The following is a 15,730-nucleotide window of genomic DNA, read 5'->3' on the forward strand; positions in this document are numbered from 1 at the left end:
TCCTATTTTTAAATGAGTTAATTTAACGAAGAAATTGTGTTTCCAAAAAAGAGTTATCTCCCTTTTCTAGAAGTTTCTAGACTAAAAATAACATTACTTAAAACGAGGCTATTAAAAATGTTATGTTATTTTATATAAGGGTATTTTTAATATGCTTTTTTGATGAATGTAGGAAATTGATTGAAGCTGTTTTTGGTGTATGAAATGTAGGGTATATAGGGTGTAAGTATTTATAGGGGGTTTAGGTCTTTTTTTAGTGTAAGAATTGTTACGGCCTGTTTATATGGAATTATATAACGGACTTCCAGCTATTCAGTAACGTTTTCGATGAATAACGATGTCAGATAGGTGCCCTGAAGCTAGCAACAATTCTCTTTGTTAGCTTTCGGGGAAGAGAGGGTTTGATACTCCCAAATTTACAGGTCTAGGGTGGAACAAATACTTTTCATTAAGAAAATGGAATAAACGATCTGGAACGGCTGGGTATTTATTTACCTCTGTTCTGAATTTAGATAAGATAATATGTAGAGAGGTTAGATTATTACATACCTAAGGGCTTTGGTGTCTTCTCATTTCACCCCTTCCCAATTCGCCCTTAAAGTTTTCTTTTTTTGCCCCCCCCCCTCCCCTTTTCCTCTTTCCCAGTTCGACCCTTACCCATTTTGTCCCTTCCCATTTCGCTCCTTCCTTTTATAAAATTGAACCACGTAATAAATTATACTTGTTCCAATGTGAATTTCCCGTTCCCGTATTCATTTTACTGGAGCTGCAGGAATTTGATAAAGAGTAGGCTTGAATGTCAAATTTTCAAAAGACATACAAGATTAAGATTTGTATTCAATAACTTCAATTAGTTGAAATATATGTAAATGTTTGAGGGCTGCGTACGTGGTTTTCAAATTTTTCTTCTATCATATTAAATAATTGCCATTCTTTTTCTGTACTTACTCTTATACTGTCCAATTATTTTGGAAATGCGAAGAAAAAATGAGAAAGGGGCGAATTGGGAAAGGGGTGAACTAGGAAAGAAGAGAATTTGGAATAAGGGGCAAAATAGGAAGGGGCAGAACCGAACAGGGGCTATATGAAAAGGGACAAATCGGGAAGGGATATAACGGGAAGTGGCGAAATGGGAAGGGGCGAAATGGGAATAAATTGGGGCGAATTGGGAAGGGGCAAAATGGAAAGGGGCGATATGGGAATAAGCCGTATTTAGTCGTCTCAATTCAATGGGTTTCCCTAGCTTGACGGAATGTCGTTGTTTCATCTTCTGGCAGATCAATTACTATGCGCTCAATGGGGGTTAGGGTAAGATAATATGGTTGAGAGGTATTTGACACTCCAGGACTCTATTTACACACAGGTTCAAAGGAGACTACAACAACAAACATCCCTACTACAATACCTACAGATTCGTCTACTAGAGATCTCTCTCCTACAGTAGATCCTACAAATACAGAACATTCTACTGTAGTTGGTCCTGTACCAGCAGTTAGCAATGATCAACCTAATACTGATGCAATGGATAAAACAACAGATTCTTCTCCTACAGTGTATCCCACTTTAGATGGTGCTTCACCAGCTGTCAGTACAAACAAATCTAATAATGTTATAATAGTTACAGTTACATTGGGTGGAATTCTGGCAGGTGTTATAATTATTAATATAGTCGGTATAGCACTCTACTGTTTTATCAGGTAAATGCAATATTTGTTTTTTCCAGTTTTCTAGGTCCCCTGAATCCAGATCTAAACTGCATGTACACTTGAAAACGACCTTCAGAATCTTGTCCAGTAGCGATGATGCTACTAGGGTAAAGGAAGGTAATTTGAGTTGTTACCCCTTTCACGGGATGATGGCGTCGCCACTGATCTTGTCGAAACGTCGTATTTAAGAAATAAATGATTGTTATCCATATAGACTCATAATCCTAACTGCGTGTGTTGGTATTTATAATGCATAAAACAATTTTCTGTTAGTTATATTGCCGGAGAGAGGACATTGCTGGAGTTTTCTTTCAATTTTCAGGCGCCACAAGAAGCAACAGACGACTCGCAAGGCTCTCGCTAATGGTTCTGGAAATGGTGAACAATCTCAGTATGATTATATTGACTTTATCCATGATACCAATGGATGCAACTCGACCAATAAAACAGGGATTAACATGGTTCAAAACGACAACCAAAGACAAAATAATCAATATATTGAACTGGTAGCATATTACGACAATGCAAATTTGGAATCCGATAAAACACAAACGAGTACTTGTGACACAGCCAATGTTGATCCTTTTCCTATTAAAGATGGTGCTTATCTTATACCATGTAGTACGAGTACACGTGACACGGCCAATATTAAAGATGGTACTTATCTTACTCCATGTAGTACGAGTACATGTGACACGATCAATATTAAAGATGGTGCTTATCCTACACCATGTAGTACGAGTACATGTGACACGGCCAATATTGAAGATGGTGCTTATCTTACTCCATGTAGTACGAGTACTTGTGACACGGCCAATATTAAAGATGGTACTTATCTTACTCCATGTAGTACGAGTACATGTGACACGATCAATATTAAAGATGGTACTTATCCTACACCATGTAGTACGAGTACATGTGACACGGTCAATATTAAAGATGGTGCTTATCCTACACCATGTAGTACGAGTACATGTGACACGGCCAATATTGAAGATGGTGCTTATCTTACACCATGTAGTACGAGTACATGTGACACGGCCAATATTAAAGATGGTGCTTATCTTATACCATGTAGTACGAGTACATGTGACACGGCCAATATTAAAGATGGTACTTATCTTACTCCATGTAGTACGAGTACATGTGACACGATCAATATTAAAGATGGTGCTTATCCTACACCATGTAGTACGAGTACATGTGACACGGCCAATATTGAAGATGGTGCTTATCTTACTCCATGTAGTACGAGTACTTGTGACACGGCCAATATTAAAGATGGTACTTATCTTACTCCATGTAGTACGAGTACATGTGACACGATCAATATTAAAGATGGTACTTATCCTACACCATGTAGTACGAGTACATGTGACACGGCCAATATTGAAGATGGTGCTTATCTTACACCATGTAGTACGAGTACATGTGACACGGCCAATATTGAAGATGGTGCTTATCTTATACCATGTAGTACGAGTACTTGTGACACGGCCAATATTAAAGATGGTACTTATCTTACTCCATGTAGTACGAGTACATGTGACATGATCAATATTAAAGATGGTACTTATCCTACACCATGTAGTACGAGTACTTGTGACACGGCCAATATTAAAGATGGTACTTATCTTACTCCATGTAGTACGAGTACATGTGACACGATCAATATTAAAGATGGTGCTTATCTTACACCATGTAGTATGAGTACATGTGGCACGGCCAATATTAAAGATGGTGCTTATCTTACACCATGTAGTACGAGTACATGTGACACGGCCAATATTAAAGATGGTGCTTATCCTACACCATGTAGTACGAGTACATGTGACACGGCCAATATTAAAGATGGTACTTATCCTACACCATGTAGTACGAGTACATGTGACACGGCCAATATTAAAGATGGTGCTTATCCTACACCATGTAGTACGAGTACATGTGACACGGCCAATATTAAAGATGGTACTTATCCTACACCATGTAGTACGAGTACATGTGACACGGCCAATATTGAAGATGGTGCTTATCTTATACCATGTAGTATGAGTACATGTGACACGGCCAATATTAAAGATGGTGCTTATCCTACACCATGTAGTACGAGTACATGTGACACGGCCAATATTAAAGATGGTACTTATCCTACACCATGTAGTACGATTAGGGCCAATATTAAAGATGGTACTTATCCTACGACATGTAGTACGAGTACATGTGACACGGCCAATATTAAAGATGTTGATAATTATCCTACACCATGTAGTACGAGAACTTGTGACACGGTCAATATTAAAGATGGTGCTTATCTTACACCATGTAGTACGAGTACTTGTGACACGGCAAATATTAAAGATGGTACTTATCCTACACCATGTAGTACGATTAGGGCCAATATTAAAGATGGTACTTATCCTACACCATGTAGTACGAGTACATGTGACACGGCCAATATTAAAGATGGTACTTATCTTACTCCATGTAGTACGAGTACATGTGACACGGCCAATATTAAAGATGGTACTTATACTATACCATGAAGTACGAGTACATGTGACACGGCCAATATTAAAGATGGTGCTTATCCTACTCCATGTAGTACGAGTACATGTGACACGGCCATTATTAAAGATGGTGCTTATCTTACACCATGTAGTTCGAGTACTTGTAACACGGCCAATACTAAAGATGTACTTAGTTATACTAGAGATGGGATGGTAGTGGTATTTCCAAATGGCAGCAAATAAGTTCATTCGGAAGTATATGTTTCTGGAAGTGTACAATTTTGAAAGCAATTAAACTTTCTATGGAGTCCATCTATATAGCTCCACTCTTTTCAGATGAACATCTTGTTTAGGTGCCATCAATATCGTTTGTTGTTAAAGGTACAGGTATTGGATTTTTGGGGGGTTGATTTGGATCTTGAATATTATGTAAATATTCTCCAGAAGTATAAAAACTGTACGAAAATCGCACAATTCCTTCAAATGGACCCTAAACAAGAAATTTAACTTTTTATTTATTTCGTTCACAAACTTAGCTTCTTTCCAAATTGACGTTTCTTAGACCAAGATATGATTTACTCCCAGGAATCTCGCTCCTTACCTTTTAAGGTATAGACCGACAAAGTCAACCATTGTGAACAAAAACTTCATTAACAAGTCTCTATATTTGATAAATTTGTTGCCAAGTTTAAAGATCCTTCCCCTTCCAGGAAGCTTTCGTTGTGCCAATACATTTCATGGGTCTTTGTTGAAGCTATACACTGAGCATCCATTTTTAAATTCATCATTGTGGCCTCATCCAAATAGTTTGCTATTCCGATAGCCGTGTTTGCAGTTTACTGTTTTCAGAAAGAATTTTGTCTGGCTGAAGAAACACAAACAGGTTTTGGTCCAAATAATTTCGAGCAACTATACTGGTATTTGTAGTTTCAATGAAATTGATGATTTACAAATATCTACCTATCATGTAGCAATCACATGACCAGAATTTAAGAATTATTCTATGAGTAATGTAAAATATCTAGCATGTATTTATTGCATAATAGATATATTTACACGTTTAAATAATTATTTACAAATATAGGTCTATCATGGAATCGTGAAAATAGAAGCATATTCGAACCCATATCTGAAAAAACTTTTACTCCTTTCCAATACATATTTTTACAGGAAATATACTGGTATATCACTATAAATACGGTTTAACGTTTCAATATTTATTTACAAACCATGGAAATGCAAGTATATTTATAACGTCTGCATAGTCCGAAACATCTGCATCTATTCCAGCCTCTGATAGCTATTCCGGTAGTTGTCGGCTAGACACTGTCATAATAGCTATCAGAGACTTGAATAGAGGCAGATGTTTCGGTCTAACGTCTGTCCAAATCTATCAATTGCTCACACGTCTTGGCTAACTTCTAATGGTACAATCTAACTTTAATTTTATATCGTTGTAAATATATTTATAGTTTTTAATAATCTTTTACAAAATTTGGTCTATATTAACACTATATATTTACAATTGAGTTAATGTCAATGTCTGTATCCCACTATAATTGTATATCGCTGTAAATATATTTACAATTAACACTACATATTTACAATTGAGTTAATGTCAATGTCTGTATCCCACTATAATTGTATATCGCTATAAATATATTTACATTTTATACAATCTATTTACAATTGAGGTAAATGTTACGACTGTCTTTTTCTCCTCATGTTCAGTTTAAAAATCAAGAGGGTAGGTTTTCTTGGACCTGAATTTTCAAACTGATTATAAACAATTATACTTATTTCAAATTTAAATCGTTCTTTTTAAAGTTGTAGATTTATGGTATATTTAGACAACTGCATCCCTTCAAATCTTATACCTCTGTGAATCCAACTTTGTAAATTTATATCATTGTATGTTCAAACAAATGTATGCCTTCAATTTTTTAATTTTGTGATCATTGTATATTTATCATTGTATATTTATCATTGTATATTTATCATTGTATATTTAGACAACTGTATCCATGCCTTTAATTCTGTAGATTAATATCAATGAATATATATATAAGAAACCAGGGTTATCTTCAATTTTTGGTAAAATGAAACACCTTTAATCCATGCATTTTCGAGAGAACAAGTTGTTATTTAATCCATATTTATATACATCTCTTCAAATTTCAAATTTCGTGCCTTTAATTTTGATGATTTCTGTCATTGTTCGTATGTTTAGACGAATATATATCTTGAACTCTAATATATTCGTGTCATTTAATGAACACTTCAGATTTTATTTTAATTTGATTGAATGGTAAAGAAGGTAATACAATTCAGTTTCCAACGATGATCATACAGTTGCCAAGATGGCACTATAGGCTGTTATAGGATGAAGACCGGTAATTCCGTCTGTTTCCATATTAAATCACGAAATTCAACCTACTATAACTTTTTCCAGAAATCGCGTTGAAACCTTTCCAATATGTCACATGAAAGCCTGACCATTACTTGGTTTCTGGACAAAAATCAATATATCATGATAATGAAAATATAGAGCAAGCCAAACTGAAAGTAGGCCACTACATTTTATCAACATATGCTTGACTGTCACTGCACACAAAACGACTCATCATCTAAAAAAATCTAAAAGAAAATGCAATTTCAGATATCAAATCCCAAAACTAGACCAAAAAGTAGTCAGGCATGCAAAAATCCCAAAGGGAAAGGAAAAATGGGATTTAAAAAAATAACGTCACTTACATATATAGGTTTTCTAGTCTGAGTCCTTATAATCATATTGAAAATCAGAATAGTTTATCAAATGGGAAATTGAAACGTCTTGGTGGTGTCAAAAAGAAACAGGAGAGAAAACAACAGACTCGCGATTGGGGGCACGGGAATATATCGTAGGTTAATGTCAATTCGGAACCCGATGAAGTACCAACTAGTATCTTTGATACTTATAAACATTTACAGAACTAAAAGCTGTATCAAATTAGCATGTTTTAACATCTTATTTATTTATTATTTACTAGAACTATGTCATTAGTGTCCTTGTAATTTAAATATTAGAGGCTGATAGTTCAGGACCACAAGTGTTTGTAAACAAAGATAATGAACTAAAACTGATAGTATAACGTTTATTTGGCAATAGTCACAAGGAAATGTATAATTTTCTGTCAGGATTTTCCCCCGAAAACTATGAAGCTATGGGTTTTTTTCAAGACGTAATATGGTTTCTGAAGAACAGAGTTTATAGAGCAAATATCTAAATATGATGAATATATTGTAGTATAATCAACAAACAAATCACAGTTACACGTAAGATGAAGTGGAAGATAATTTATAAAACGATTGAATAGCAAATGTCTTAAGATAGATCCTTGAGGTATACCAGAAGTTATATATTGAAATCTCCATTGGTTTCGCCCAATGGAGGTACATTGGTTTCTGTGTATATGTTTTCATTTTATATTTTTCATTTAATCGCATCGCTTTACTCCGTTCTACCTTTGTACTTTTCGTGATATTTGTATTTACAAGAAAATATATTAATAGCTATTTATTCGAAGTGATTGCTACGAATTAACATTAAGGGGGGGACCAGAAAGTAGTTGACAAGCCCCCCCCCCCCTCCTTTAAATTTCTTATTAATTTACATAGTAAAAGCATAGCCTGTGGCCCCTGCTCGGCTTCCTCAGCTAATGTTTCCTAGAAACGCCACTGCTATTGAATGGTCATTCTACTACAACAAACAAAATGACTGTTAACATTATATCAGTTAGCTTCTTTGAAACATGAAAAGAGCACACACCTACATTCGCCATGGTTGCGGTTTAGAAGACAGAGATGATAAGATAACCTTTTCGGATTATCTAAACCTCTATTGCATTATTATGAAGAATACGATTTAAAGCATAATTCCTCAAATTACTATTTCCATGGTTTTCAGTTATGGTGCGGCAAATCTCACGAGATATTTTAGTTTATATGCACATGAAGCTAATGTACACTTCATTCTATGGTGTATATCTCACAAAGACGGAAACCATAGTTTTTACACTTAATCAGAATACCGTTCTCACAGCTTTCATATCTTTTTACATTTTGAATATTCAGACACGAAAGAAGCAACAGAAGATGTGGACAACAGAATCTCTAGCAAATATACAGGGTGAATGGTGAACAACCTCAGTATAATTATATTGATATTACAGTAGAGAGTAAGGATATTACGTTAAAATATTAACAGTTATTATATTCAAACTTTATAGGACAAACATTTTTATAATAATAGTAAGTTTATTGTTTCAAGGCAGAAGCCCAAAGAACATAGCCTACATTTACAATGAAATTCGTCACAATATGAAATATTTAAATATTAAATACAATTTGATGCCTTAACTGTCATGAATTACTTTAAATACGTTTGAAATATTTACAACAACATAACGACAAGATGGAGAATAATAATGAACAAACTTGAGATAAATGTGAATATTTTTGTTAAATCAATTTTTAGCTAATAATTCAATTTAAATATTTACAATTACTGGTAAGTTAATGTGCCAAACAAATAGTAATATTTACAAGAGGGAATCTCTTAGTTTCAAAGAGAGAAATAAAAAGATACATAGATTATTTACAACTTCAGGATTGGCATTAGACATGATGTTTATAAAATCTCTATAACATGCATTAGGTATATAAGTACTTATATATTGCTGGCGATACTTGGTATAACAACGACAAGTTATGATCACGTGGAATTGGTCTTCTACTTCCCTCTGATCACACACTGGACATACACGATCCTTATACACTAAACCTTGCCAATAACCTTTAATATACATTAGAGTAGCGCCATTTGTCCTGCATTTACAGAGAGCCTGTTTATATTTGTCATTTTGAATTGAAAACAAATACCTGTCTGGTTCTAATTCTATTTTATATGTACAATATTGTGCTAATAAATTACTGTCATTCAGACTAGAATGCCAATTTTGTCTGCAGCAATCACGAATTCTCTGTTTGAAAACAGATATAAAACAATTTACATTGCCTACTGCTAGGTAATTCTAAACAATTCAAAACCCATACGTAGAGAGAAGATATTTTACATGTGTTGTCCAGTTCTTACGTCCATGCTCATCATGAATGTATAACATATCATACATATTTTCGGAAGTCTGTCTGACTGCATACATAATATTTTAAGCCAATACTTTATACACCTTACAGTATATATAGTGAATAATGGATATCTTCCAATTTCTCCTGAAGTGGCATTTACAGAGGATCTTTTAATATGTACTTAGTAAATAAACTTTGAAAATGTTCTATTTGGGGAGAATATGTGTGGCCCCATATTTCCGATCCATACATAAGGATTGGTACGATCATTTTATCGAACATTTGCATTGCTTAGCCATTTTATATGTATGAAGGCCTTGTTTGCCTGACATATAAGAGTTTGCCTGACATATAAGAGTTTCTTTTGTATTTGTCCAAACAAGTTTAGGTGAGAAAACAATGCCAATATATTTGTAGCAAGAAACTACTTCTAACTGCTGACCTTTATAGTACCACTTCTCATAATGACGAAGAGGACGGCCGTTCCGGAAGACCATAATTTTAGTTTTGCTTTCATTTATAGTCATGCCGAATACAATCTAATTGGATACGTCTGCGAAGAGAAAGGACATAACATTAGGGTAGTCATCTGAAATATAGACACCGCTACACTGAGAATATTACAACTGAACAAATTTGTTAGTCCGCTTGTAGTTTGGACAAAGGATTTACACGTTTTATACATGTTTTCAAGTATATGTAAGAATTTCCTCTGAATTCCTCGATATCTCAAAACCTGCCATAGCAATGGAGGCTGTACGAAAGCAGATTTGAAATCGATAAATATGACAATCACTTAATGAGTACGGATGCATATTATAAAACAAGGAAATGAGTAACGTGCTTGACTGTCCTTATAATCGTACTATATAGGACAAACACTTAAGGAATTCGGATGTATATTAGAAAACAAGGAAATGAGTAACAAATCAGGCTATATATTGTTAAAACTAAATGTAATTATGCACCCCAAAACAGTGGATAGAAAACACACATTTAATACTATATATGGTGTTAGAATAGACTATTTTTACACCTTGTTTGCTCTCAAATTAGTGTTATCTTTTGGTTACACCTGCAGCATATATTACGTATTCTTCAAAACACTAAATGTAACCCTTAATTAAGTGTTAATTTGTCCTTAGTGCAATTAAACACCTTAAATTATAATCATTTCACTGCTTCGTATGTATCATTACTCATATCTTACTATTCCTTATACTTCTTCCCACAAAACACCTCAAATAGTTTCCCCATCTGACCACGAACTTGAACACTGATTACACTTAATTATGTAGGGAGTCGACATTCAAATGAATATTGCGCCATTTCATTGGTTACATTTCATTTAGATGTATTTGGATTAAGAAGTGGGGATTTCCCTTAAGGATTAAATAGCAAACGACACCAATCATCCAATCAAGTTTGGCCTTGTACATTCCAGTCCGAGAAAAAAAAGGGGCGCATGAAAGATTTTTTAGCTCGAGACTCCTCAATAATAGTGGACATGATGGAAGACGAATTAGCAGGTCGTATTAATATACTTTTGAATTTTCTCTTAATCGGTGCCTTCATCAAGTTTCATTTTAGCAGTCCAGAAAGTAGGCCCAATCGACGTCATCCTACTACGATATTTCATTATTTTGACAAATTATATTTTTTTCCAAAGACACCCATGTTGTTAATTACTTGGGCTTAAAAATAAAATTTGTCAAAATAATGAAATATCGTAGCAGGGTAAATGTTTTTTTTTGAATTTTTTTCATTATTTTTAAGTGAATTGGAATGACAGCCTAGTACTGTTAGTCTTAGAATGCCCTTGTGTTAATAAATTATTAACATGATCACACATTATATCATTGTTAGTTACCCACTAACATACCCGTATTGGGGTACGAATACCCAGTATATAGTGTAAACTTGCACCAATATTGTATAATACTTCAAGACTAAAAGTTTACAAAGTGGCAACATAGTTGTTTCCTCTTGATTAGATGTGAACTCTCTCATTATTTATTACAGTTTATACAGTGTCCAGTAAAGATGAAGTCGGTAGTATGTCTTATGGTTTTTCTCTCCATTTCTACAGGTAAAGTTTATATATTTATTTATTTATTATTTATTTACCTATGATTATATTAATATTAACTTGAACAGGTACTGATTGATGTTATTATAAGATATATAGAAAAGCAAGACGACAACACAATAATAACTTAATAATAATAACTTTATTTTGGCAACCCATTTAGACAGAAGTCTAATTTTCAATAGGTCCCACTAAACTACAAATTATATACAAGATTACAGAAAGAATAAAACCACAAAAAATAACATAAAACATATAAACATTAACAATGTTACATGGATGAGGAAGGAAATATGAAAATGTAACCACTATGTTTCCCACGAAACTATGAATTATATACTAAGTATATAATAAAAATACAGAAAATTTCATAAAACATATATACATTTACAATGTAACAATGGATGTGGTGAAAAACATAAAATGTAAACACTGCATGTGTTTCTTATATGATATATATGATGGTATAAGTTTTTTAAGTAAAATGAAATGGTGAGAAAAACAAAAGGAATGGTTATAAATGCTATGGAATCAATTAATCAGTATTGTCAGTAAGAACAAACTTCTTCAGTTCTTGTTTAAATGTATATAAAGAAGGATTATGTTTTACAGTTTGTGGTAATGAATTCCAAAGTAAAGAAGCTGTATATTGAAATGTTCTCATCATAGCAGTTTTATTACATTTCGGTAATGCCTGTATACCACAGTAGTGTTCACGATTTTCATCTTCAATTATTTACTTCTTTCAAAATCCCGCCCCATGCCTGATTCCGTCAAGTATAGCCTGTCAAAAATTTAGCTGCCCAAATTAGAGAAAACTATGGCTCAAAATCTAGAGATGTGTGTCACATACATTACCACCATGTTTTTTAACTAAAAACATACTGTCGTTAATCTACAAAAACACCGAAATTATCTTAAAGGTTTACGTTAACATTTTACATCCCTACGTTTTGCGGTTGATGTTGGAAAATCAATGTACGGTAATGCAAAATAAACGTAAAGTTTTAGAGAAATATTTTTTTTTATCTATACAGCTTAATATATCGAGAATTTACTTTCTTAAGCCCAAACTGTTATTAATTCTTCTAGGACAAATTCAGGTTGATCAAGTTCATCTATAGAAGTAACTAGTATATTTACAAATAGTATCGTGTATAATTTACATCGTTTTTAATACTGACAATTTTACATTGAAAATAATCTCACTTCCTCTTTAATAATCTCCTTTATTTTCAGATTCAAACGACTCTGTATTATAACATGATTGTGATTCTTCTTATTTCAGATTCAGATGGTTTGATAGAACAATACTGTAATGAGCCATTGTGTTTTTTATGTGGCTGTGGAGACAAGTCAGTTTTTAATATAAGTTGTGAGGATAAAAATGACATAATCTTAATGGAACATGGTGGATATCGAATGAGAGAAGGTGAATATGATTCTGATGACTGTCCATTAGACAGCTATGAAACATGTAAAGAGAGTAACTCAACATCTATTTTAAACAACCAAGATCGAATTGAAGTGTATAAAAACTGTATGCTTAAACATTCCTGTGAAATAAACATCCAAGAGAGGTTAAGAACAGGGAAAAAGAGATGGGTGAATTATCCATTTGCCTGTTATCCTAGTAAGTTTTTAGATTACTGTTTTCTTCTTTCTTTCTTGCAGTTCATATAGTTTTCTAATAGAATGTGTTTTGATGTGGTCCTAGCTTTTAAAATTTTGGAATTCTGAAAATATTAAGTTTGGAACGAAGAATGCTTATCTTAGTGCTTATGTTTTACTGAGAAATGGAACATTGGTTAGGGGTTAACATCTTCACAATTATTATTAGGCTCTTTCCGAATACCTTGACATTATGCCGCCTAACCAGTGTTCCATTTCCCCGTAAGGCCATGGTGAGGGGATAGTGAGTAACCCGAAAGTACTTTTCTTTCTGTTGCAATCTATATTGACTACATTGTAAAAATACAATACCAAACAAACCTCTTATTCATTTCAAAGATAGAAGACTGATATAAGTAGTGTAATTTAGGTCGGGACTATTAAGTGATATTTCTATGCATTAATAATTTCTGCTTAAAGAGATTGTAAAGAGGTTTTCTAGCCCTTTTTATATGTATCGGGAACCCATTTAACTTCTATTTTGGGATATTCCTATTCTTCGACCGATGTGGTTCCTGCAATTCCAGAAAGAGTTAACCGGAAAAGACGCAGCTCCCGCAAGAGAATTTGTAACCAACCTTACAGCAGACCTCATAATAATATATTATGTTATCCCCCCTTAAAAGATGGCGGCATTTCTAAACTCACATTTTGCTTCAACTTTGCCTTCCAAAACTATTTACTATGTCTTTCGGGCGAGTGTAATAAGAAAACTCAAATTCAACATGGTGGAAGTTGTAGTCACTTGTAACATAAACCTTTGGATTCCTAAAAATGTACAAAGAGCTACTGAGAATAGGTTTATAGCTGACATAGATACAGAAATATCGAGAATTATAGATTTTAAAGATCGCTTTTTTCAAATTCAAAATGACGTGGTTCCATATCCAAAAATGTTTACAACATCAAAGTAACTGTATTTCCAATTTTCCTGTATCACAAAATGAACAATAAGTTTGGTGTGCCTCTGCAAACAACTTTAGTTTCTTTGTAAGGCGCCCTCCCACTAAAGCGATCACCAGTTGTGTATGGTTGCAAGTAAAAAATAGTGGTCATACATTCCGAACGCAACTCACTTGCAACTAATAGGCAAAGCAAGGTGATCGCAAGAAACTCGGGATAATTTCGGAAAGTTTTAATATGTTCAATAATTCTCTGCGAATGTCGGTGATCAATTTATATGCAACCGGGACCCACACGAGACGCTGCGCACGCTACACGATCGTAACAGCTACGCAGCTTAGAAGTTATGAACGCAACTCAAATTTAAATCTGCTCTCACACTATAGAATAGCGTATACTGAAACATATGAGTTAACTTATGGGTTGATTATTAAAAGCGTGATAGCTTTTTTCTCATGTGATATTAGTGAAGTCGATTCATCGATAAAGGTGACGGAATCATGATCGTAGCAGGCACACAACACAATTGCAACAAGATCGCAACAGGTGCGCAATACATTATTCCCTGTAAGGCCATAATAATTATATATACTACAACCAGGCCATATTTGTTCATCACTTATAAAGCTACGATTACCTAAACGCAAACGCAAACTCAGACGTAAACCCAATAAAAATGGACCAGAGCAAATCTAATCAAATTCCTCAGCAAATCCAAATTTCTGCTTACATGTATCCTCAAACTCCAAATCAACATCTCCGTAGACGCAACGCATAATTCAATGAGCGATTCGTTGCGTTTGTGCATGGTTACGGACATGTTTGAACTAACCAAAATGGGTGAATCCCCTTTATGACATCATTACTGTTTCCCTTTTACGTTGACGATTTTACTGGGAAGATATAATCTCATTTTTACTTTGAGCTTGAGTTTGAGTTTGAATTACGCTTACATACACATGTAATAAGCATAAAGCTGAAATTACATGTCTGTGTGTACGTTAGCGTAACTTAAAACTCAAACTAAAGCTCAACATTAAACTCAAAACGTGATGTGTCCGTTTACGATGATTCCAAAAACCCACCAATTTACATAAGATGGTTACAAATTGACAAAACTTACTTTTTACTTGCAAATCAAAGTTTTCATACGCTTACATTCGAGGGTCCCTTTACCCAAGGATCTCTGGATCTACTACTTCAATCTTTCACATATTAAAAACTGATATTATTCGGTTGTTACTTAAACTTTGCCATAATACATCTAATAGTCTATTACTCAAATTGACTGTGATATCTCTGTAACTACTTAAGAAGTTCGTTATTTGAATTTGAAATAAGCAGATGAAACGTATATTATAGTGAATTTTTACTTTGTTTCAGAATCATTCCTCATAGATTTATCTAATGAAATAAATAAAAATGTCGAACTACCAATGTTTTATTTTTCTGGAGAGAAGTTAAATGTGAACTTAAATGACGCCTAGTTGAGCTTACAGAAGAAATTGTTTTACGTAATTACTACATTTACACACAAAGAAAATGACTAGATCTGTAAAAAACTTGGGGCGTACCACGTCAACTAGGCCTCGTGACTTTCAGATCTTTCAAGTCTTTGAATCCCTGGTTTTCTGTGGTTTATCAATAGTATAAAATATTTCCAAACACAAACAGTGTAACAATATACCCAGGCTTGATATTTAATAACAAAGATACATGGTATATAT

General features: G+C 33.8%; 1 protein-coding gene across 1 annotated transcript; it reads left to right on the plus strand.

Moving 5' to 3' along the window:
- Nucleotides 1-1,521: 1,521 nt before the first annotated feature.
- LOTGIDRAFT_162798 (hypothetical protein) lies at nt 1,522-15,490 on the plus strand (the record flags this gene model as incomplete). The annotated part of the gene is made up of 6 exons (XM_009058826.1): nt 1,522-1,697; nt 2,029-2,212; nt 8,730-8,762; nt 11,363-11,429; nt 12,718-13,062; nt 15,387-15,490. The coding sequence occupies 6 exons, from the start codon at nt 1,522-1,524 to the stop codon at nt 15,488-15,490; spliced, it is 909 nt and encodes a 302-aa protein (XP_009057074.1).
- Between the last annotated feature and the right edge of the window lie 240 nt (nt 15,491-15,730).

Source organism: Lottia gigantea (assembly GCF_000327385.1).
Source record: "Lottia gigantea unplaced genomic scaffold LOTGIsca_36, whole genome shotgun sequence".
Classification (NCBI taxonomy): Eukaryota; Metazoa; Mollusca; class Gastropoda; family Lottiidae; genus Lottia; species Lottia gigantea.